The 25,036-nt window shown below is 32.6% G+C and overlaps 3 protein-coding genes across 3 annotated transcripts; 1 reads left to right on the top strand and 2 right to left on the bottom strand.

Annotated features, from left to right (window-relative positions):
* Window positions 1-3,393: 3,393 nt before the first annotated feature.
* Window positions 3,394-6,510, bottom strand: LOC120093004 (BUD13 homolog). Its single transcript, XM_039051296.1, has 5 exons — window positions 5,955-6,510; window positions 5,798-5,913; window positions 5,620-5,743; window positions 4,321-5,040; window positions 3,394-3,569 (listed from the first exon to the last, which is right to left on the bottom strand). Exons 1-5 carry the CDS (start codon window positions 6,174-6,176, stop codon window positions 3,555-3,557), a joined length of 1,197 nt encoding a protein of 398 aa, XP_038907224.1. The 5' UTR covers window positions 6,177-6,510; the 3' UTR covers window positions 3,394-3,554.
* Window positions 6,511-15,298: 8,788 nt separating this feature from the next.
* LOC120068110 lies at window positions 15,299-20,755 on the top strand. The gene is made up of 4 exons (XM_039019805.1): window positions 15,299-15,931; window positions 16,044-16,230; window positions 18,818-18,911; window positions 20,306-20,755. Exons 1-4 carry the CDS (start codon window positions 15,552-15,554, stop codon window positions 20,614-20,616), a joined length of 972 nt encoding a protein of 323 aa, XP_038875733.1. The 5' UTR covers window positions 15,299-15,551; the 3' UTR covers window positions 20,617-20,755.
* Window positions 20,756-23,816: 3,061 nt separating this feature from the next.
* On the bottom strand, window positions 23,817-25,027 carry LOC120093003 (PLAT domain-containing protein 3-like). Its single transcript, XM_039051295.1, has 2 exons — window positions 24,871-25,027; window positions 23,817-24,188 (listed from the first exon to the last, which is right to left on the bottom strand). Exons 1-2 carry the CDS (start codon window positions 24,946-24,948, stop codon window positions 23,817-23,819), a joined length of 450 nt encoding a protein of 149 aa, XP_038907223.1. The 5' UTR covers window positions 24,949-25,027.
* Between the last annotated feature and the right edge of the window lie 9 nt (window positions 25,028-25,036).

Raw genomic sequence — 25,036 nt, 5'->3', positions numbered from 1 at the left:
ATTTTTTTTATATGTAAGTAGGCAACTACTGCTTTGTAAGTATAAATTATGTTATCCTCTTTGGGAGCTAACTATTATTCGTACTTTATGAGCAAAACTTATATTTAAATTTTTGTGTTTGTTGAGATCTTAATATATAAAAACAATTCTTGTTTATGGATAAATTATTATAATTTCGTATTAAACTTTTTTACAGACATTAAAAATGGATTTGACAATGGAATTTAAAAAAAAAAAAGAACAATAATTGAAAAAAATGGACAATAATTTTGGGCTTTAAACTGACATTAAAAGCCTTTAATGTCGGTTGACAAATGACATTAAAGATAGCGTTATAAAAGGTCATTAATGTCAGTTGTCTTTAATGTCAGATTTAAAACCGACATTGAAAAGGGTGTACAATGTCGGTTTAAAACCAACATTAAAGACCTTTTATAACACTATCTTTAATGTCGGTTGTCAACCGACATTAAAGCCTAGAATTCTTGTAGTGTTTGTATGGAGCAGATTCGTTTTTCATGCATATTGATTAATTAAGTAATTAGGACCATTGATTGGGATTTCGATCAATTGGGCTAGGCATAATCAAGAAACTAAATTTTCATTTAAACAACTCGATGAACAAGAATTTTATTGGTCAATTTCGATTCCCTTAAGCTAGATCGTTTCCTTTAATTGTATTTCTATCTTTTATTTTCATGCACTTTCAATTATCAATCTGCACCAATTCCCCCCCCCCCTCCCCCTCCCATTTACCACTTTAACTAAAAACGAGCTTTGATGAACTAATCTTCCGCTCTTCCTTGAGATTCGACCCTCTCAAAGCATTGCCGTTTCTACTACCAGTTAGTACAATCAGGACGTACGTCAGAGTATCTGCTGTACAATTTTAGAAATCCCGAGGCATGCGTTGATCGTATCTTTCCTTAAAGGATTTCCACATACGATGATTCCTATTTTCCTACAAAACATAGACTTCGACATTCTTTTGCCCATGAAATGCGGTCAATGGGTGTGTTTGTGATATCTTTATAAAACCTTTCTTTTTTATACCAATTTAACCATGACCTGGGCATTTTCTTCCCATCTATTGTCACATATTCTAAGAATGTGGCATAAATAACTTGTATTTTTACAAGTTATCAATACCCTAGTTTATTGTATTTAGCATTATCCCGCTTTTTGGATTGTGTACAGTCCACTGATTAGAGTTGTAGTTCAAGTGGAAGTTTTTTGGGTTTTATGCCTTAAAACTCGTAGATAGTAAATGTTATTAATATACTATCATCAATAAATAGTTATAAAAGTTAAATGTTATTGTTTGTATTGTTGTCTATTTTGTCTAAATAACACTATCCAATAAACTAACATCTGAGGCTGCCATATGAGTCTTGAATTATATGTGGAGACATACACGGATCGATGTTCAAGATACAACCTAAAAAGTCTATAGTATAGGGATAAGGTTGGGTACCTTATCCTGGTAACACTATGGATATGACCCACTTTATATTTGATACAAACCTAATGATCCAAATCGTTCGTGCAGGTGACATGCGAGTGGAGGTATCCTATGCAATGAATTTGCATAAGTGGACTGCGAAATAGTAACTACTAGATGTAGATGTAACACCATTGACTAGTTAGGTTTCCATTTCAATTGGATGACCTAGGCAACTTAGTCTTAATCTTGGGTATATTATGAACTTCTGTTCACAAGGGATTGTCCTCTAATTTGCATGGGTGAGGGTGACCAGTTCGCCGACCTAATACACCAACCATTTTGAGGACAAGATCAAACGGGGAGCTGGGAACAAAATAATACAAGATGGAATTCACTCATTCCCTCCTTGAGGATAAGTAGATAAGTGTTCCCTTAAGTGGTGTCTCCTGTGTTGGGGTTGATGCCCTAAATCTTGTAGGATCCTATAGTTTGTAATTGTACTGTACAAACATTTTATTTATGTAATAAAATATGAGATGTTTTATTTCATTTTAGTTGCATTAACCACAAACCAATAAACTAAGATCCAATGTTATCTTGTAGCTTAAACATGTATGTAGAGACATAGGGTGGATCATGTTTAAGTGATAACCTAAATGGTCTGTAGTAGATAACCTTATCCATGGTGACGCTACAAGTATAGCCAGTTCTGTAGATGTTACAATTATTGTAAAGTTCTGTAAATGATTTGATCTTGATCATTTATGTGATGACATGTGAGTAGGGGTATTCTATACAAAGGAGTTTGTATAAGATCGGACCATAAAATATTTAGTCTCATTATTTAACACCGTTCATAATAGAGACTTACATTTCAGCAGGATGACCATAGGTAACATGACCTGAATCCTGCCTATGAATAGAGACTCAACGATATATAGTGGTTTGGCCAATTTGGTTTACATCCACTTTGAAAACCAACTTGGAATAATCTTATTAAGAGCAATCAGAATTACAAATTACAAAAAATCAACAAATGTTAACAATCTATAATTTATGAAGGCAACCATGATTAACCCGCCTCTTGACCAAGACTAATTGTCGTACAAAACACTGCCAACCCTACTATACCACTGGTTAAACACCCACTAATACCGAGAGAATCACGCGATAAATTGCCTCTAAAAATCGAGCTCCCTCACTGGAATCAACCCCTGTACCAAGACTTAATAACACCAGACGAAACCCGTCACCAACTAGAAGACTCACGTCATAATCATTGAACCAGACTGGACGTCAACACTCACGGCTGAGAACCCCACATCGACAGCTTTTGCTCTAAAACAAAACCCACGCGTCGAAACCAAACACCTCTAATCGGAAATCACCTTTGTCCGACGAGCTTCCTCTCTCTCCCTGCAGAACCGAGCACCTCTCTCTCTAAAGTGTGGTGTTTATTATGGTTGCACCAATTTTTTTTTTTTTTTTTTTGACAAAGGTATAGTAGTTAAAGTGTGAGATAGGGGAATCAAACCTCATACCTCGAAGTGAGCACTATGTCAGTTGAGTTACGCTCTTGTTGGCAGTTTTTTTTCCCTTTGTAAGTGATGCACAATTTTAATCTAAAATTTGAGAAGATCCAATTAATTAAAAAATTGCCATTGGCCCCTATTTAGAAAATTGTTATTGAACCTTTAATTCCTCAATTTCTTCCAAATAAAAGCGCACTTAAATTACTGTTATTTTTAACATAAATGAGGGGGGTGATTACATACTAAATCCATATATACAACACCTTTATTTCAAAATAAAATTTTGACATCTCACACCAAAATTAGAACCATTAATTACTTTGATACTATTTGTAGAATCATAATCGTGTTCCCAATAAATAAGTGGAAAAAAATGATAAAACAAAAGATAGATATATAACTAATACCGAAGGAGAGTATGTATAACAATTATAATATTTTACATATAAAGTACAACACTATATCATTTGACTTCTAAAAGTTATCATCGTATCTGAATTTGCTTTAGACAATTTTGTCGATCTCTGTATCTCTCGTTGAACCTCTTTATAATAAAAAGCTATTTACTTTACCCATCCTTATCTTTGACGAATCTGCATAATATATTACTTAACTAAATAAGAGTAATTCAACCAAAATTGGGTGGGAAGGAAACGTTTTTGTTTACTTTATTGTTGTTCGAGTCTTACAAACAATTTCTTAGGTTTTGCGTCAATAATAACTATTTAAATAATTAAAGGCTTAAAATAAAATGAGTTCAAATTATGTTGTTATGTACCAAGTATTAGAATTATATTGTAAAAAAATCATAAAATATAAAAAATAACAAAATAACAAAATGTTTTTTTATATATAATTTGTTTAGAAATATCTATCAACATCAATATTTTTTTGAAAGTTCATCAACATTTCTATAAAATTAAGAAAAATTTTATAATACAATAACGTGAGATATTGAATTTTTGACCTTTAGAAATGGAGTGCATGTCAATACCACTAAACTAAGCTTCTTTGGCATATGATTGACATATTTGAAGAATCTAATGGCAAAATTGTAATATAATTTAAGGTAAATTTGAGAATTTTTCCAAATATGAAAATTTTTATATATAAAAATATAGAAAACCAAAAGTTGAAGATGAACCAACAAAGAAGCCTCTTTGAAAGAAAGAAATGAGACTTTTCTACAAATGATCTAAATTTAACAATTTTATCAAATTATAAAAAATTATAGATGAAATTTTATCAAATTATAAGGACTAAATTCTAAATTTTAAGAGGGATTGAGATTCTAATATTTTAGAAACAATGGGATCAAATTTAAATTTATAACTGAAAGCGTACCGTTTGGCTGAAGTCCCCAATCCCGCTTCGTCCGGACGGCTTCAAATCTCTCTCCTCATTTCCAATTCCTTTTCTCGCATTCATCACTCTCTCCACCATTCTACTTCCAAGAATGTTCGTCGATTCATTTCTTCTCTGATCATTGCTCAAGTTTCCGCCTCTGTTCTTCTCCTGTTTCCCCTCCACTTTCCGCCCTCTCGTCACGCTCGGCGAGCACGATTGCCTTCTCGAATTCGCCTCTGATTTCTCCCCGGTTCCTGGTTGCCGCCCTCTCGTCACCGAGCTGGATCGATCGGTCCTCAGATTCGGAGGTGTTTCGTTCGAGAATTCTGGAATTTGAGATGCTATTGTCGATCTCACAATTGGGGATGTCGTTCTACTTCTTGGATTTGGATTTGCCTTTGGCTTTGCGGTGTTTGTTGATCCTTTGTAGAGGTTTGATGTTAGATATTCCGTGTAACATTCCTTAAGATTTATAGGTTTCATGTTGTTGTTTCTTTTGATCGTGGGGTCTATTGATGATGCCTGATTGATTCTCTGGATTGGGTTTGGAGATGGGGTTGTGGTTCTTTTTGTGTTTTTGGGTTCAATTGATGAATTGATTCGTGGTCTATGACTGGGAGTGATGGACCTGGATGGTATTTTTGGTTTTGTAGTTGGAGATTTCTCGATTACATTGCTTTTCTTTGTTGATTCTGAATTGCTTGAAGCCTGCCCAGAAAATTACGATAGATTAAGTGATAGAGGGATGAGATTTAATGGATACTTTAGTGATATACATGGTGTGAGAGAAACCATGGAAGAGAATCAAGAGCTAATTATATGGTCGGTTGGGAATGGGATCAAATCCTACCTTGCCTAAATAAGGAAATGATTATGGGTTTATAAAGGAGGACATCTTTAATAGTATAAGGTTTTTCTAGTAAAATCAATAGTAAAACCATGATGGTTTATGTTCAAAGTGACCAATATCATGCAATTGTGGAGATATTTGAAATTTCCTTGTTCTAACAAATGGTATATTTTACTTTTTGTTTCATCCAAAAGGCCTCATACCGTTAGAGATAGTTGTCCTCTTACCCTATAAACTCACATTCATCCCTTTATTTAGTCAATGTAGGACTTTGAACGCATTTCAACATCGTCATTCCACTGATCAGAGATTGAAGGAAAGAAAATGAATTATTGGATGAACTGATCTAAAAAAATTATGCCCCGGTTTTTCAAAACAGTCAAATTTTTTAGATTCTCATGTCTATTTGGATTCTCTCTGGTGATTTTTTTAAAGAGAGAGAGCACCTGTGACTGTGGCTGTGAGAGAGGCTGGACAAGTGGTGTCTCTTTCTGAGCATTCCTATGTGAAGGAGCAGTGGCTTCCATTTCCAAAGATGGAAACAAGGGAGTTGCAGGTGGTGTTTTAAGCCTTCACTAAGCAATTCATGTAGATAAGTTGAGAAAAGTTACCAATTAAACAAACTCCGAATCAGAGAAGATGAGTTTTATACCAATCATAGTCGTTTTTGTTGCCTTCAAAAAGGTGTCCAAATCCAGATTCTTTCTTGATTGAGTGAATTCTGTAGAATGGAGAATTCCCTGTAAAAGTTTTTCATAAGCTTATCAAGAAGGTTAAGTCAACAAAACTGATAATGGTTTGAATGGTGAAGATCATGGAGTTGGTAAGTACCACCATGGTTGTGTTCAAGCTCGTCGACGGGCAGAAGAAAGCAGGTGGTACGTTCTTTGTCGCGCTTATGCAGGTCCCGGAACAGATGGAGGTCTTCATTGTCTCTTTCCTTTCTACCCTTTAAATGCAGACCCATCATCCATCTGTTTTTGCTGCCACTGCCATTGTTCATAGTGGAGTTTAATTTCCTCTTTTTCTTGGGAATTTTTTCTGAAACTTGTTCCTTGGAAATGGTTGGAGTGGAAGAGGATGTGTGATATTGTTTTTAAGAACAAATAAGAGGAGACTTTGGCTTTGTTGGAAGCGAAAACTCAGCCAAATGGAAGAATCAGCGCCGGCAACTTCAATGTCCTTGTTTTAGAATTTATAAAGTGTGTAAAATGGGAGTGCGGCTCTAAGAAGAATCATTGGAAAACTATATTCCTCTATACAAGACATTTGTCTTCCTTCATTTAGATTTATGAAAAACATTTTTTTTTGGGTACAATATGAAAGTGAAATGTTTGGCTGGTGAGTTAGACTAGAATTGTCTTCTTTCATTCAAATTATTGTGTATGTGATAAAAAGTTCATATTAGATTGGCTTTTCTGAGTGTTTATAAATATTTGTTTTGTACTTGTAAATACTTATTTAAATATTTAGAAAGTTAATCCAAACACATCCTAAAACTCAAACTTGGAAGTAAGTTTCATTATGCTAGGAGACATTGAAAAAAAAAATTTAACCTCGAGTTTTGAATTGTTGAAAAATGATGTGTAAAAAATGTGCGTGTGAATTTTTGTGGCAATTAGTTGAAACCGTGTTGTAATTTGTAAATCATATCATATATACATATACATATATGTGTATCTTTCAATTTTTACATATTAATTGTCACACAAATTTATGTCGTTTATTTTAATAGAAACCTCTCCAAATGTATTTGTTGAAACAATGAAACTATTTAAAATTTAAGGTGGAACTTATATCTACTCTAAAATTTATGGATATTTTGTATAATTTTGCTTTATATTTATTACAATCGTTGATACATTTTGAGAATGAGAAATTCAATGGATGTATTAAATTTGTCAAACTATACATTTTTTTAAAAAAAAATCTGAGGTTCTAAAACTAATGAAATTCACCTTTTATACTACATGTGAATATTTACAAAGACACAAAATAGCAACTCTAGGAATTTAATTTCGACCGATTTTTTTAATGTATCCATATTATGTGTCAATTTGTTTGTGCTTATTTTGGTAATCCAACCTCGACTTTATAAATAGAAGTTTATACTTTCTCTATCATATGAGAAAAACTATGAATTTTCAATTTTGATTGAGATCATAATTTAATTGTTAGGAATAAAGAAAGCATATTTTATCAAAGTTTAAATTTAAAATTGACATAGTACAATAATGATTTGTTTATACTATATTCGAGAAGATTTGAAGAAGACAAAAAAAAAAAAAAATGAATTGTGTGCTCTTAAACATCCAAATGATGCATAAAGACGTAGCATAGACAGAAATGTACAATTTAATTTGACAATCGATTGAAAAAGTCAAATTACATTAAAATAAAAGTTTCCAAAGATCACCTTTATATAATTAAATCATTTGTGCCAATGCCGTCCTTGAATGTAGTGGCCTGCATATTATTAGCAAGCCAACATGAATGGTTAATAGTTTAACCATTCCAATCTAGATGTTTTTACTTCAATAATTACCCGAGCAAAAATTGAATCATCAACTTTTAAGTTGATCATCGATACCTAATGTACTTAAGTATAACACACTTTTTTTTTTTCAATTTTCTGTTACTTTTTACCTCTATTAGTTGACTGGTTACCTAGTCAACAAGTACTAGTTGTATAACTACTCTTGCCTATAAATTAAGAGGTTGGGTTCTTCACTTAATAATACAATCATTCTTTTGGAGTTTCATTCTTTAATTTACATCATCTTGGTATCAGAGCCAAGATCTTTAGAGTTGATGGTGGAGAAAAAGCCTACCACTAGCAATAATCCCGAGCCCACAAACAATGAAGCGGGTACATCCATCGCTCTATCATCTAGGTCCTTAACGAGATGCATGTTGTCCGTCGAGGAATCCATAGGTGCTACCTACCGATTGTTGGAGAGAATGACTTTGAAAATGGAAGAGATCGTCAGCGATGTCCAAGTCTTAAGGCAGCCGCCACAAATTCAAGAAGACCTTCCAAGACCCAACAATCCACCACAAGAAAGACAAAATATCAACGTCCAACAGTATAATCAACCAAGAAACCTTCCAGATTTACTTACTATCAATCAAGATCATCCAAGAATGCAAGTTTATCAAAGGAGACATCAACAAGATAGTGATTTATCGAGTGAGGAAGAGAGGGAGAATGAAGGTCATTGCCTTCTAGCATCTTCCAAAACTTTATCCATTTTGAAGGACCCTAGTACAAGTGTTCTAATAATATCTAATGTGGACACTTCCATATATTTGATAATTTTCTGTTCAAGGGAGATTGCTTATGCATACCACATACTTCTTTTTGGGAACCCTTAATAAAAAGACCTTCATTCCGGAAGTTTGGCTGGTCACTTTGGTATTTCAAAAACATTTGAGTTGCTTTTCACTCGCTTTTTCTAGCCTCAATTAAAAAGGGATGCACAGAACTTTGTCAAACTATGTTTCATATGCCAAATAGCAAAAGGAACTTCCACTAATGCGGGTCTTTACACACCTTTGCCAACTCCAACTTCTATTTGGGAGGATTTATCCATGGACTGTGTCCTTGGTCTTCCTAAAACTCAACGTGGATATGATTTGGTAATGGTCATGGTAGATAGATTCAGCAAAATGAGTCATTTTATCACTTGTAAAAATCTCATGATGTTGTACACATAGCTAACCCTTTCTTTAAGGAAATAGTTCGCCTACACTGTATTCCTAAAACAACTGTTTCTAATATAGATGTCAAATTTCTTAGTCATTTTTGGAAAACTCTATGGCAAAAATTCCACACTTCTCTTAAATATAACATCACCAGTCACCCACAAATTGATGGCCAAACCGAGGTTACTAACATAACCTTAGGAAATATAATCGAATGTTTATGTGGAGGACACCCAAAGCAGTGAGACTTAGTCCTTGCCCAAGTCGAGTGTGCATTCAACTTTATGAAGAATCGATCAACAGGGAAGTTTCCATTTGATATTGTTTATACTAAACTCCCAGCTTTAACTATTGATCTCGCTCAACTTCCTTCTTCTATTGATCTTAACAATGATGCTGAAGAAATGGCAAAAAAGATTGTTCGACTTCATCAAGATGTCCAAGCAAACATTGAGAAAGAAAATGCTTCATACAAAAAGGCAGCATAAGCACTTAAACATATCCAACAATTCCGAGAAGGTAACTTGGTAATGGTTCATCTTCGCAAAAGTAGATTTCTAACTGGGACTTACAACAAACTTAAAAACAAAAAACTTGACCCTTTCAAAGTCATCAAAGTGTTTGGACCAAATGCCTATAGACTTGACTTACCTTCCAACCTACACATCAACCTTATTTTCAATGTTGCAGACCTACATCCATATCAAGTCCCAGATGATTTTTAGTTAGCAACTGACCACTATTTTAGATACGATGATGGTGCTAAGGGGGTATCAACCTAGTTGAGATGTCCGGCTGCATCTATTGATCTTTTAAGTAGTTTTCTTCTTTACTTTTATTGTATTCTCGAACTCGAGAACGAGTTTTTTTTAGGAGATGAAGGAATATGATGTACCTAAGTATAGCACACTTAGTTTGTCTTTTTTATTTTTTATTTTTCAATTCTTTGTTACTTTTATGTTACCTTTGTTAGTTGTCCAGTTACCTAGTCAACAAGTACCAGCTGCATAACTACTCTTGCCTCTAAATTAAGAGGTTGGGTTCTTTACTTAATAATATAATCATTCTTCTGAAGTTTTCATTCTTTGGTTTACATCAATAAGTTATTCACTGAGTTGACAAGTTTCAAAGAAGTTAAGTTGTTTTTTCTCCTGGAGATTTGTTATTCATACCCTAAATTTATTTCTTGAATTTGAGATGCAACAAAGTAGAGCTAGATTAGAAACTTTCTCTATTCCCGTCATGTTCTCTACTTTTAGAAAGTTTGAAAGTTTTGTGAATGGAAATTGACCAAAATTGCATGAATATGGCCATATTTTCAGGGACTAGTAAGAAATCATTAGCAATGCACGGATTTATGAATTTTGTAGTGAATGTTGAAAATTCAATTATTTTTTTATAATTTTGAATCGTGCCAATTTATCTTCACAAAATATATTAACCACACATTTAACTAAAAAACCATTTTTATAATTATATAATTTGAAAGATATTAATTGTTTTTAAAATTATTTACATGTTTGTTGTTTGTTGTTATAAACGAAATTCAAATTTTAAAATTATATCATAGGTTGTTCATGAAAAAAAATAATTTTTAAAATCAAATGGAATCAATCAATCTAACATATTAGGATATAGTTATTCAATATACAAGGATAATTATTAAGCATATTAAAAATTATTATTATTGAACTAGTTGTTATTATTTTTATTATTTTGGTTTCAAGGATTTTGTTGTTTTTTATTAGGAAAAAACAATCAGTAGGTTTTATATGTTAAAAACACAACCAAAAAAACTAAGTTTTTGAAAATAAATTATTTTAATGTCACTATCGATTTACAACAATTTTGATATTGAAATATTGAATATGTAAAATAGATGCTTTTTTAAAAGAAGGTAAAATAGATACTGCATTTATAATTTTTGAAGTAAAGCATTAACATATGTTTTTTTTTTTGGCAAAATCCCATAATTCTAATTTTACATTTATTATCTCCCTAATTTTCTCCATTCCTCTATTTATATCTCCTTTTTAACTAATTTCTCCATGATTCCTCACCTTGGTAAACTTTTTTTTATCTTCTTCATGTTGACTACATTCATAAAATTAGGTAAAATAAATCTAGTCGAAGATATGTATGAATTAAATGAACTTTATTAGTGTGGATCATCGCATCTAAATATAGATTGCAATTAGATAAACAAAATTAAAAAAATATAGCCCATAGCAATTATCTATGAATAAATTAAAAGAACAAAAATTGAGTCACATAATCTAAGAAATCACAAGAAGAGAAAATGCACATTATTGAAAAAAGAAGGAGATAAAATTTAAAATTAAGAATTGTGAAATTAAAATTAAAAGAATCAAATCAACTCCTATATGATATCCCTTTATTCTCTAAAATAATCTTTTTATATAAAAAGCAAACCTATAATGACAAAATCGTCATCACCAATTGATTAAACTCCATTTTGCTCCCTAGTTTCAATCATTGTTTCAAGCAAAATTTGTCACAACCTTATAACAATATTTATTTGAGATAAGTGTTTTGCTTCTTATTTTGTTGAATGATTTCACTACATGGCAAAATTTTACTTACTCCTCAGTTTGGGAATGAATAGATGACTACAGTGTGAAACGCTTCTAAATTCTTTAGCATCTATTTTCATTCAAATATTCTATTTGTTTTTTTTACCTTCTAATGAAATATCTTGAAAGCAAACATTTCACTTCAAAACTTCCTCAAACACAATTGAGGGGTAAAAATTAATTTTTAAAACAAATAAAGAAAGAAAGAAAAATGATAGATAATAGTACCTCTTCATTAACTTGGTAAAAAAATTTCCTTTGAAGAATAAAAAATTGTAGTCTCCATTATTTTTTGAAAGATTTTGCTTCTAAATTGTTTTGTAGAATCTCAAATTTTGGTATGATAATGAATGCATTAGACATCAATTTCTTTAGTTTATAAGTACTATCACATACCCATATACTTACAATTGAAGAGTTGTGTCTCATTGTCATCAAATCCAAATAGTCATGTCCCTTCACCATAAACAGGCACATGAACTACTACATGAATTGGAAATTATTAAAATATATAAAGACAAAAAGGGAAGGAGAAAATTCTCCCCATATAGCCTTTCAAATACGGTATAGATAGATAGGTATTTTCTCTTCTTTTGATCGCTTTGGATTTGGTTCTTTCTCCAACTCTATTTAGATATAATAATAAGTACCTTTTGCCCTTTATAGCTCATCTTTTTAAATATCCAATTGATGGTTTTTGTTGTAACTCAACAATAAGGTGTTTAGAGTTCTACTCTAATTCATTATCAATGAAATTGTTTCCTTGCTTAAAAAAATTAGCAAAACAACTAATCGAAGCACGTGTGGTGGTCTCAACTCTCGTATCTCACTATTCAATCTCGCTCCTCCCACTCACTTGTTACTTGTTTTCACTGACTCAATCCTCACTCACGTTACATGTTCTCATTGATGAGCATTGTCATTCTCGATAATAAAATTATCGATCATCGTTCTCGTTACTTGTTTTTCACCTGAATCCTCTTTTTCACTTTTTGTGGTCATTAATGCTAGTGTACGCATACTAGCAATGAAGGGAGGGGGGAAAATGACTAACTGCCACAACATTTACAAATCCATTTAAAAACTACGAGTAACTTATGATATGTTTAGAATATACTTAAGCAACTGTGAACTTGAAAACCCATTTACGCAGCCCCAAGTCTTGAAGAACTTCACACTCTGCCCTTCTAATGGCGGTTGAATCATCCAACCCAGTGGTCTGGGTGTGAGGTGGAGGAGGCTCAGTGGGAAAGGGGGGAGGTGTGGGAGATCTGGGTTCAGGGTGGGTTGAATCCAAATCACACGCACCATCCTCATCATTAAGCATGTTCTTCCTCTACGTAATAAGAAAATTTTGTTACTTCACTTTCAATCCTAAATAATTTTGAAAACATGTTGCCAATAGACATACCTCACGCAACGAGTGCAATAGAGAAGTGATGGTCTGCAGGTCCGACTTTATCTCCCTCAATGTGTCCTCGACTCTCGATACACGACCATCTAAGCTCTGTAGATAGGAAAACAGTCATGGTCATGCTCCTCATGTGCTTTTCCCTTCCTTTTGCCCCTCTTCGAGCTCGTTTCAAGCTCTGGTAGATGGTCCTCATCAGTACGAACCCTCTTGGCATGTTCAAAATCGCCAACGTTATGATCATCGTGGGGATCACAATCAACATTGCACTCATGCTTCACATGTGGTTCCTGCTCATGCTCATAATGGGGACCTGAAACATCCCCGTCATGGAGATTGTGGTCATTGTAGTGACCTCGAGCATCTTTTGAACTATCACTATCCTCGGATCTATCAATCACTGATGGGGTCCTCTCAGCTTGGTCCACTACATAAATGGGTCGTTCATCCACCCGTGTGTCTCGAAACTGCTTCTCCGCGTCTGACATAATAAGTGTGGGAGAGATCACTAACTGCATAAACCAAACATAAGCTAATAAGATTGATTGCACAAAATCAGGTCTCCCTCATTTACATGCAGGACACTAAGTTCGTGTATGTTCTAACCTTAGGGGAGTAAAAAATATCGCTGTGCAATAATTTGGAGGGAAGTGAATACAAGCATGACCATCTCAAGATGCGAGGCACCACATAATTGTTTAGCCGAATTACAGCTCTACCAGCAACCAACGATATGATCTCATATGCCCACACCTGCAAACATAGCACATTAGGTCAACATGTAAGAAAATGAAAGATTATAAATCACGTAATACAAGGAATGGATAATACTTGAAATGCATGAGGAAACCCAGCCAAATTATATTTTACAATATAGTTCTTATTCGATTTGGCCTTCTTCTTGTACACATCAACCTTGTCCTTTAGTGCATTTTGAAGGCCCTTCAATGCCCTTTCCCATAATATACGTCCCCAATCAAGACTATTGTAGTATTCCAGATCTTCAACATTGTCCAAGAGTGATTTGTCGATAATACTCTGTCTTGTTTTTCCCCATCATTGCCAACTCGGTGTAATAAACCAATGTAATCTTTACCGCGTCCAAGTCATTGTAGAAGTTCAAGTTCTTGTATCTTTCTTCAAAGGTGATGAGGTGCATGTCCACCATCAAATCATTACCGAAATACTTCTTTCGTAGTGATTCAGTCGCGTCAGCCCTCCGAACCAATTTCGTAGGTGATTGCCACAATCCTGTCACCAACAAGAACTCTTCTTTGGAGAAGGTGACAATCTTACCGTTCAAATCAAAGCTCATAGCATCTGGCCTTTCGTCCTTCACCTCTCGTAATAAAATATGATGAATTAATGGGCTGTTGAAAACCAGATCCATGTCTACAAATCGTCCAAATACAGTCCTTTTGAATAAGTCAAGCTGCTTGGAGGTAAGCTTTTCTTTGACAATCTTGTTTGCAGTCCCAATGTGCGATGATAGGCTCGTAGCTTGGCCAGGAAAGCGATTATTAGCAGAAATCTTTAAAACTCGAGTCATTCTAGTTCTGCGTGTTAAAACAACCAAAAATAAACAAACCCACAAAACAAAATACATATTAAAACCTAAGCAGACAAGCTAAAATTTTGAAATGTTGTAAAATAATTGCTATTTGATACTTGCAATCACTACTTGCTATTTGATACTCGCTCTCGCTATTTCATCGAATTTCACTCGAAACCCAACTCAATTCTCTCTACTCGCTACGTTATCTACTTCCCTCCTCAAAACTCTTTTCTGTTTTGCTTTAAAAAAAATGGCTAGTCAGAACGAAAATGAAAACCTAAACCCTAACACCATATTCAACTAAAACGAAAAATTATATATTGATACTCTGTTTGAGAAGACTGGAAAATCCAAACGGCTCTATGCTTGAAGAGAAAGAAATGAAATGTTTATATGGTTGTGTTGAAAATTTAAAAGAGCGAGAACTAGAAGAGAAAATAAGTAATAAGATCGAGAACGACATGAACAAAGATCAAATCAACGAGAACAAGTATCAAGCAGAAATAGAGAAAGTAATGAAAGAAGCGAGACTGAGAAATGAGAGGAGCGAGAGTCAAGGGTCAAGGGTCAAGGGTCACCATATGTGCTGTTTCGGTAATTTCACACTAGAACCACGCAAGAAAAAGGTATACTTATAGTTCTATACATTGGGTCAAATTTCATTTGGGCCAAACGTGGGTCATCCTATAAAATTAAATTTAAAATATATATACTAATTTATTTAATTTATTATTTTTAAAAAAAAAAAAAAAAAAAATCAACTTGAACCTAACTCAAAATTGAACCTTACCTCCAGGGGATGGAAAGGGCTAAGCCCTTAGCAAAAGCATCCAAGACCTTCCCATCCCTTTCATCAACCATATCTCAAAATTCAAATGATAAATACTAACCCAAGAATAAGACAAACCCAGCCACAAGAACAGCCCCACAAATAAAGAAAAAATTACAGAGCGATAATGGCAATGGACCCAAATCACCATTTCTTCATCCACTTCCAAAAATAGAATAAACAAATCCTCAACAAAATTATGCAGATTTATATTCCTGCAACAAAAGTTATGGCGCACAGCAGCACAACCATTGAAGAACAATAAGCAAACATTACCGATCACCATGTTCCGCGGCAGAAGCATGGGAGGTGGACCTGCCGGAAACATCATCAGAACCGCCGGTAGAGCCGTCGCCAGAGCCGCCAGTACCCCCACCAACCGACCTTCCTCTCCAACTTCCACTTCCAGAGCCACACGCCGCCACGGCGGCTCCGCCAATTTCCATGGTCTGTCGTCGACTTCTTCCCTTAGCCAATGTCCTGTTTCCGCCACTAACGGCGTTGCCAGCGGCTGGCATATCTGTAATCCGTACTGCGATGAGTTCGAGTGGATTACTGAAGACGGAATTGAGAGCGAAAATGTGGCTAGGGTTTCTGAGGACTCAATCGGATGGTCCATTCCGACGTTGGATGAGGTTCATGGCGCCGTCTCTGCGATTCACCGGTACGATTACGAATTCTAACTCCATTTTTCATCGATTTTCTTTCTTCATTTTTTTTTCCTGTGATTTTCGGATGGAATTCTCACCGGCGGCGACTGAATTTGCGGAGCGTAGTGTTTTTGGACAGGAGAACGATGAAGCGGGTCGGGTGGGGAAGTATACGGGTTTGGTGAACCGGGTTTCGCCGGTCGGGTCGGAGGTGGATTGGGTTGAGCCGTGTTTGGACGTGCAATTTTGTGGGCGTGGAGTTGAAAGGGTTTATGATGCTTTTCATTTATTGCAGACTGACCCTTCAGTTCAGGTGACTTTTGCTATCCACCCCTCTATCTATAATGATATTGTCTAAATGCCCATTTGAAAAAGATGCGGTTATATTATGAATTTGGTGGACATTTCCTACTATTGATTAATTATATTAGTTCAAGTGAAATTATTTTAAATGATAAAATTACTTAAAATATTTATAAATAATAGTAAAATACTACCGTTCAAACATAGTCTATCGCGATGTATCGCAAATAGACTGTGAAATTATGCCATATCTATAAATATTTTGATTCATTTTCTTATATTTGAAAACAATCCATAATTTAATATATTATAATTGGTTAAATTACCCCTTGGACTTTTTTGAATGGATGTCTATTTCATCTTTTAACTTTAAAATTAACATGTCAAGTTAAGAGAACTCCCCATTTGTGATAAATAAGTCCTTGAATTAAAAAAAAAAAAGTTTAAATAAAGTCTTTTTAATTTTATTTTATTAAATTCATAAGCTTTAAAATTATCTAATAAATCATCTCATTTTTAGTTTTGTTGTTTTAGATTAATAGTATGTGCGTAAACTACTCCATACATTTGTAGATATAAAAAGAATTTAGAAAAAAACACATCAATTATCAATTAAATTTGTTTATAAAAAGAATTTAGAAAAAAACACATCAATTATCAATTAAATTTGTTATCAAAATCTTTTAAAAAAATCGTTTAACGAAGGGACGTATTAAACATAAAACTTAAGTTTAAAGTGATATTAAATACAACGTTAAATATTAGAGACATATTAGATATACAATTAAAACTTTAAAGACATACTTCTAATTTTTTGAACTTTGATGAAATTATGAAATCATGAAATCTAAATGGAAGCCTAAAGCTAACCAAATTTAAATGAAGTTCAAACGGTTGGGATTAAGTTTATAAATTAATAACTTCTTAAATCATAAATGTTGGGTTTTATTAAATCCAAACTTCATAATTAAACAAACAAAATTTAAAATACTAGTTGACTATTACAAGTAGAATGTCCAATTTTTTCATGGAACAGACCCTGCGGGGCCCCACCCCGAACCGAGCGGAGAATTGGGGAGGGAATCAGGAAAAAAAATTTCCGTGAACGAGGACGGATTCTCCATCCTTGTCCCCATCCCCGTCCCCACCCCGATTAGTTTCTACATATTTATTTAGTATAGTTATCTAATGTTATGTTGTTATTATTATTATTATTATATAAATATTATATTTAAAATTTAAATTTAATTATTTATTGCGAAAGATAATGAATATGTTTAAATTGAATATTTAAATTTAGATTATATATGTGAATACTTTGATTTATATTTATTTCTTTCTACTAAAAAAGTTTAATTAGCTTTTCTAGGCTAAAATTTGAGTAATTTATCTTTAAATTCAAATTGTCAGGTAAAACTAACCATAATAACCAATTTAGTGATAAAATTAATTATTTAATTACAATTTGTTCATATTAATGATTTAAATTAGTTGATTTTTTTATAATAAAAAAATGTAACAGGGAAAAAAATTCCCTACGAGGAACCCGATCCCCGCGAATTCCTCGCAGGGAATCCCTACCCCGATCCCCGTGCGGAATTTCACGGGAATGGAGAATGAAATGGGGAGTAGGGATGGGAATGGGGAATGATATCCTCGGTCCCGACCTATCCTGTATACATCATTATTTACAAGTTTTAAATTATTCTATAGTAATTTTAAAGTGGTTTTTTTCATCACTCGACTATTTCAAAAGGAATGTTTATTTGTTACCAAATATTCTTTTTTTAGTATATATTATAGTTTATTGGTTGCATTGTTGTTGGAAAATTGTTAAAATAAGACTATCAAGTTTTCATTGTTCAAAACTAGGTTAAACTAGTTTTTTTCGGTCCATCCCGGATATTGTCAGTGAAATCTATGCAGTATTAACATCGAGGTTTTTCTCATTTCTCTAAATAATTATATAATCTATATAAATTTTATACCAAATCTGATATATTTTCAAATTTTCTCCAAATTAAACTATTTTTATCAAACTTTACATAATTTTTTAAATCTTTATCTTAATTCTTGTTTCCATAATTATATATACGAATTTCTAAATTTTTAAATGAATTTACTAATTATGATTTTTTAGATAAATCTTAAGTACCCTGTGATTTTTAAATTTTGTAAAAGATCAAATTTTGCAAATAAAAAAAATTAAGATTGGGAAATATAAAGAATAGTGCTAATCTATATTTTACTGGAAAAGTCCAAATACATAGAATCTCGGTCATAGAGATTCCTAGTCTCTCAAAATTTACTTAATATTTGGCAAAAGTTGATGGTTGGGCCGAAAGATTTGAAAATTAGATAAGATTTGATATGAAATTTGGAAAGATGACATATTATTTAAGAAAATTGATAGAATATTGATGTTAATTATCTAGAATTTATAGAAAAAGTTAAATTTTTATGTAAATCTCGATGGTCGATCTCGAGCGAGATAGATCGAAAAAAACTATTATAATAAAAGAAAAATGCTAATTTTAAAAAATGAAAACTTGAGGAGACTGTTTATGACCTTTTATTATTATTTTTTTTTTATGTAGAGAATGGTTATGTCGGTATCAACGGATAAAGCAGTTTGGGATGCAATAATGAACAATGAAGCAGTGCAACATTTGAGGAACTCATTCCATGAAGGTTGGTCTTTTTAACGCCATTTTTTCTTTTTTAATGCCATACTAAATCTAAATATCAAATTAATCACCCAAACTATTTTTATGGTTATTGATTTTCTTTTTAATTGAGTTTAGTATTTCTGCTGTTGATTTAATTTCAGACTTTCTTTATATGCTTCATGTTGTGGTTACGTTAGAGAAATTTTATGTTCCTTCTAAACACTATTTTTGTCTTTAAATTCTTTGGTTTTTTACATGGATTTTGAAAATTTTAGAGTAGATAATAAACCAAAGAAATACATAAATAGAAATAGTGATTATAAGTTTATTTTCAAATATAAACTAAATAACTGGTCTTCAAAATAGTGCGGTTATTTTTTTTCCTCCAATTTTTTCATTATTTAGAAATGCTTTTCAAATTTTAAAGATTAAACATTAAAATTGTTACCAAATAAATTTTTCTTTAGAAAAAATTAAAACAAAAAATAAAAAACAAAACACCTCTATTTTGATCTTAGTTCTTGAGTTTTAGGATTTTGTATGACTTGATTTTGGTTTGTGAATAATTTTTTTTTTTTTTTTTTTTTTTTTTTTTTTTTTTAGAGTTTACGTTAGTTTTGTCAGGTTTAAATCTCATTTTAGTTCTATGATTTTTCATATTTTTCCATTTTGACCCTAAACATTTGAAATGTTTATTTGTCCTCAAGTTTCTTCTGTTTTGATTTATAAACTCTCTAAACATCGATTTGGAGCCATAACTTAAAAGGAAAAAAAAACATTGTATTTGCCCTTATTTTTAGGGACAGTTGCAAATATAAACAGTAGACCTAAAGTATTAGTAGATATAACATAATGTAAAAAAAATTGCAAATATGACCAAATTTAAATAGTCTACCAGTGATAGACCATATTATTGGTAGGAATCTATCAATTAGACCATATGATTGGTAAAAGTCTATCAACGATGTTATAGACAGTATAGACAGTAGACTTGGGAGTCTATCAACGATAAAAGTCTATCGCTAATAGATTTGTCTATATTTTCAATTTTTTTAAAATGATATATACTTTGTTATTATTCCTAAAAATGCTATCAATTGCAATTACCCTTGTTTTTACCTTCGAGTATATTTTTGTGCTCTCATGAATATGTTATATGTACCAGAGACATACAAGTTGGCTAAGACAATTTTTTTTTTCTAAGAATATTTAAACCTCTTATTTTTCTTGTCAGATAAATATCTTAATCAATCGAACTATAATGAAGTTGGCAACTAAAATGAACAACTATCTAAGTAACATGATAATGGTAAAGACTAAAATGATTATTTATTTTACATGCAAAGAACAACATTATCGTATTTAAAGGTTCATAGGTCAAAATAGATTTTATTTGCCGATTCCCTTCTCGTGCAGCAATAGACGATGCTCCCCAGAATTCCGAGGAAAGCCCTCCTGATGAACCCTCCAACGACGAATCAACGAATGTCGTCCGATGGATTTTCGACAACACGAAGACGAGAGTGATGGAAGTAATCGAGAGAATCACAGAGCTGATGAACCATTTGTTTCAGAATGGAAATGGAAATGATGATAAGAAAAGGGGAGGAGAAGGAAGAAATCTGTTAGAGGAAAAGCTAAGAACTTCATTCTTAATCTCCATTGTCGTGCTGCTTGTTGTGATGGTGAGTCGAGCCCACAAGGCTTCTTCTTCTCAATCAATTTGACGACATCAAAACTTTGTTCAACTGATCCAATCTGTTCTCTTTATGCTGTTTTTTAAGTTATGAGATATTGGATTTTGGTACTCGAAAGTTTCTTTAATTTAGTTATGAAAAATTTTAGTTCATATCTTTGTTTTTGCAAGTCTTTGGACATTTTTGGTCTTCTGTTTTCCAAAATAAGATTGTTTGTTTGTATATTTTGTTTTGGTTTCTAGTTTTAGAAACTTCTAATGGTTTCTAGTTTTGGTTTCAAAATTGAAAGAACGAGAATTAAATCAGTACGAATCAAGTTCAACATCAAAATTATTGCTATCTTGAAAGTTCGTGAACTAAAGTGTTTTTTTACCTTGGGTATATAATTATATGTGTTTGACCTATAGTCAAAGTTAGTTTCTTTAATTTATCAAAATAGGTAAGAAGTGTAATTAAATTTTAACAATACTTTTCATGATAAAGACTAAATTATTACAAATTTTGAAGTACCAAAATTAAATTAGTACATGTTAAATTTTGAAGACTAAATTGTTACCACATTTAAAGTACAAAGGCCTTAATCGTTACAAAACAATGTCCGTTGGGTAATTATTATTCATAGAAATTTTGAGATTAAAAATGTTTATACTTCAAAGCTGATTCAAATTTAGCCGTGTATATTGTTTCATTTTTAAAAAAATAAAATAAAATAATACTTCTCGATAGTTTGATTCTTTCATAATATATGTGGGTGGGGGATTGAATCTCAAGCCTCAAGGTTGATAATACAAGTTCATGTCAATTGAGTTATGTTATGTTGAAATGAGCTAGTTCATGCCAATTTGAAGTTAATTGTTTATATATAGAGAGAGAGAGAGAATTTGATAAAAAGACGTGAATATCTTTCTAAATTTGATAGACGAAACGTTTTAAAATAAAGAAAAAAGAAAAAAGAAAAAATGGAAAACAAATTAATAGATTGTTGAAGGTTGCATTATGCAAGGCCTAAAGCCACGGGCGGGCTCAAGCCCAATGGGAACAGAGGCTTACATAAGTGTGCGCATCTCAAAAGGAAAAATCAATCACTCGGATTTTTGGTCAATCACCAAAAGGGAAATGATCGAGCAAAGCTCTCCACTGGCACTCTGCAACCTCGAGGGCCACACTCATTCTGACACCACCAGCACTACACAAAATCCCAAACAAGTGTCAAAGAAAAGACCTTATAAATAAACTCATATCGACAGTCTAAAGGGATAAGTGAGAGAATCTAACTCTTCTGTGCTTAGTTGAGCTAGATAATCCATATATTAACTTACAGATAGGACTATACTTAACTGAGCACTACATCAATAGGAGTACTCTCATACGAGTCAGTTCAACAAGTCTAGACTAGAGGAGCGAGTCGGAGGAGCACTCAAGACCTGCACCCGAGCTTCCCATGCCAACATAGACAACAGGTTACACATAGACTGATTTTATAAACTTAAGGTATTAGGTAATTTTAAAATTTATTAAAAATATAGACATTTAACTATGAAGCTATGCATATATTGGCAAAGTTAATTAAGTTTCATCATAGATTAGCGTTGAGATACCAATTACCACCTGAAGGTATCTATATCTCCATTCATAGGTTTTTATTTATTTATTACCATTTGTAAGGTGCGAGAACTGAATTTCTAACATCTTCCTATATAATTATTAAAAAAAAAAATTCCACTCCCAAAACAAATCGAATTTCTAACATCTTCGCATATATAATTTCTAGGTTAAATTATAAAAAATTGTCTTTAAAACTTAGAACTTTGTGTCAAAAATACTCTTGGACTTTTAAATGTTTAAAAAAGTACCCTTAAACTTAGTTAAAAAAAATATCCTTACCGTTAGTTTTGGATGAAAATCATTAGTGTTTTGTTTCTAAAATACCTTTAAACTTTTAAAATTATTTTTAAAAAAAACCTTTAAACTTTTTAAAAAAAATACCCTTAAACTTTTTTTTTAACAAAAAAAAACCTTCTTATTAGAATATAAATAGAAATCGTTAATACCTCATTGCAAAATTAATTCTAAAATTTCAAAAAAGAAAGAGTTAACAAATGCTCCTATTGTTAATACAGTGATCAATTGTTTTGAAGTTTTCTTTAGTGAAAAGTACTAATTTTAAAACAAATTTTGTAGATATCCTCATCTTTTTTACATATAGATATTTTTTTTTTTCAAATTGTCCAATTGACACAAATTTTATCAGAAAAAAATAAAAGAAAAAACTTTAAGTTAAAATATAAAGTCACACAAAATCTAAGAAAAATCCAAAATCAAAATCTGATAAATAGCCAAATACACGCAAAAAAAAAAAAAAAAAAAACATTTGATTAATAACACACCTCACTACTGTATATACAACCTTGTTAATACATTTAAAATCATGTTTTTAGTGTTTTGTAAGTGTAATGAAATAGACCCCACTATGTGATTAACAAACCTAATCTTATTAGGGAGGGTCATCAATTCAATTAAGTTTGATTATTAGGTAAGACACACCATCTTTTTTAATATCGTTAGAATGACGGTTCCTGCTTCTTCGAAAATTATCCTATTCATTTCATTTCACTATGAATGTAAACAACACTTTTTTTTTTAAATTAAGATTACATTAATGTGTAGTAAACACGATCAAAGGAAACTCGTTCCCCTTGTAATTTAGCTCATTACAACTGATAATCCATTACGATTGTGGCAATCAAATTTTTGACACATAACACTTTTTCATCTAAAACTTATGATCAAAGTATTTTTTAACTTTTTTTTTTAGAAGTTTAAGTTGAAGGATATTTCTGAAACTTTTGAAAGTTCAAGAATATTTATGGTATTCTATCTAATTTAGCATCATAAATAAATAAATAAATAAATATATATATATAATATNTTTCTGTTGGATGAAGAAAACCGAAAAGGGGGAATCTTTTATTTTTTCCTTCCTTTTTGGGTGGTTTCTTTTATAATATAATATTAAAAGAAATTAAAAATCCCATGGTACATTCTCAGTTTAAATTTTAGAAATTTTACATCTGGTATCCAAATTCGAAAAAGGACGTGAGAAAATGCCCATTATTTTAATTAATAATTAAGCAGCAAAATCACTCCCAAAACTCACTCACAAGCCATTACTAAAAGGGGAGAAAAAATCACTCACAAGCATTCTTCACCGCCCTTCCGATCAAATCTCACTACCAGGAAGCAGATCTTTTAGAACTGGACACCACCAGCCTTCCGTTATTCATATGGGAGCATGCCCTGTGCGGCCCCGTCGACGTCACCTCCAGATAGTCGCAGTACCACCCGTGGTGCGAGCCCGATCCGTCGGAGGTTAGGTTCAGTCGACACATCGGCGCTTCGACACACGCACCCCTTCCACTGAATATGTCGACCTTGTCCCGTTCGAAATAGTCGTGGCCTTGTTCCATCAGCCCCCACGCTTCTAGATCCAAAATCTCCACCGATTGGCCCCTTGCATCGCTGATTGTCACGCTGATTTTGGAGTCCGTTCCGCCCTTCAGAATTGAACCTGTCTTCACGTAGAATGTGTAAACGCATTTGTCCTGCGCCCGAAAAACACTTCCATCATTTTTCACGGAAGACAATCCGTTCAGGAATTACGGCGATTTAGATTATTTAAAATTAACTTGCATCGAATCATTCATATTCAGATCATTATATTCCATATACAATCGCGTGTATCATCAACGCAGAAATCGGAGCATGATTTTGCATTTTCTAAACAAAAATTCGGTAATTAGTTGCCCTGTCGTAACTCATAATCAATCTTGAAAAATGAATCATTCATCCAGATCATTATTTCAACATAGAATCGACTATAGTGTATCATCAACGCAGAAATCGGAGCATTATCTTGCAATTTCCGAACAACATTTATATAATTAGTTAGCATCTCAATCTCATAACTCTTAATCGATCTGAAATGTGAATCAATCATTCAATTCATTATTACACATACAAATAGAAAAATCACCAACGCAGAAATCGGATCATTATCCTGCATTTCCTAAACTACATTTCCACAATCAGTTCGCCTGTCGTAACACACAACTCAAAATCAATCTGAAATGTTGCCATAACTCGATTACTAAAGGCGATCAATCAAATCAACAAGACAGAAACACAAAGATCGGAGTGAATGAATATGATTATGTAGCTTCAATGACAGAGCCAATGACGATGTAGCAACAAACGAAGAAATGTGTTAAAAGAGAAGAAACTTACGGCATAATTATCAGCCGCCATTGCAGAGAAGAAGAGAGAGATGAAGATAATGGAGAAACAGAGACAACGAGACGCCATTTTCTTACTTTTCAGGTGGTGGTTTAGAGATTTAGGGCAGAAGGAGACGGCGATGATTGGTTTATATAGTGCTTCGGTTGGCCGGGAA

The sequence above is a fragment of the Benincasa hispida genome, chromosome 12 (assembly GCF_009727055.1).
Source record: "Benincasa hispida cultivar B227 chromosome 12, ASM972705v1, whole genome shotgun sequence".
Classification (NCBI taxonomy): domain Eukaryota; kingdom Viridiplantae; phylum Streptophyta; class Magnoliopsida; order Cucurbitales; family Cucurbitaceae; genus Benincasa; species Benincasa hispida.
Note: the sequence above shows the minus strand (reverse complement) of the source record. Positions and strands in the feature narration are given on the sequence as shown.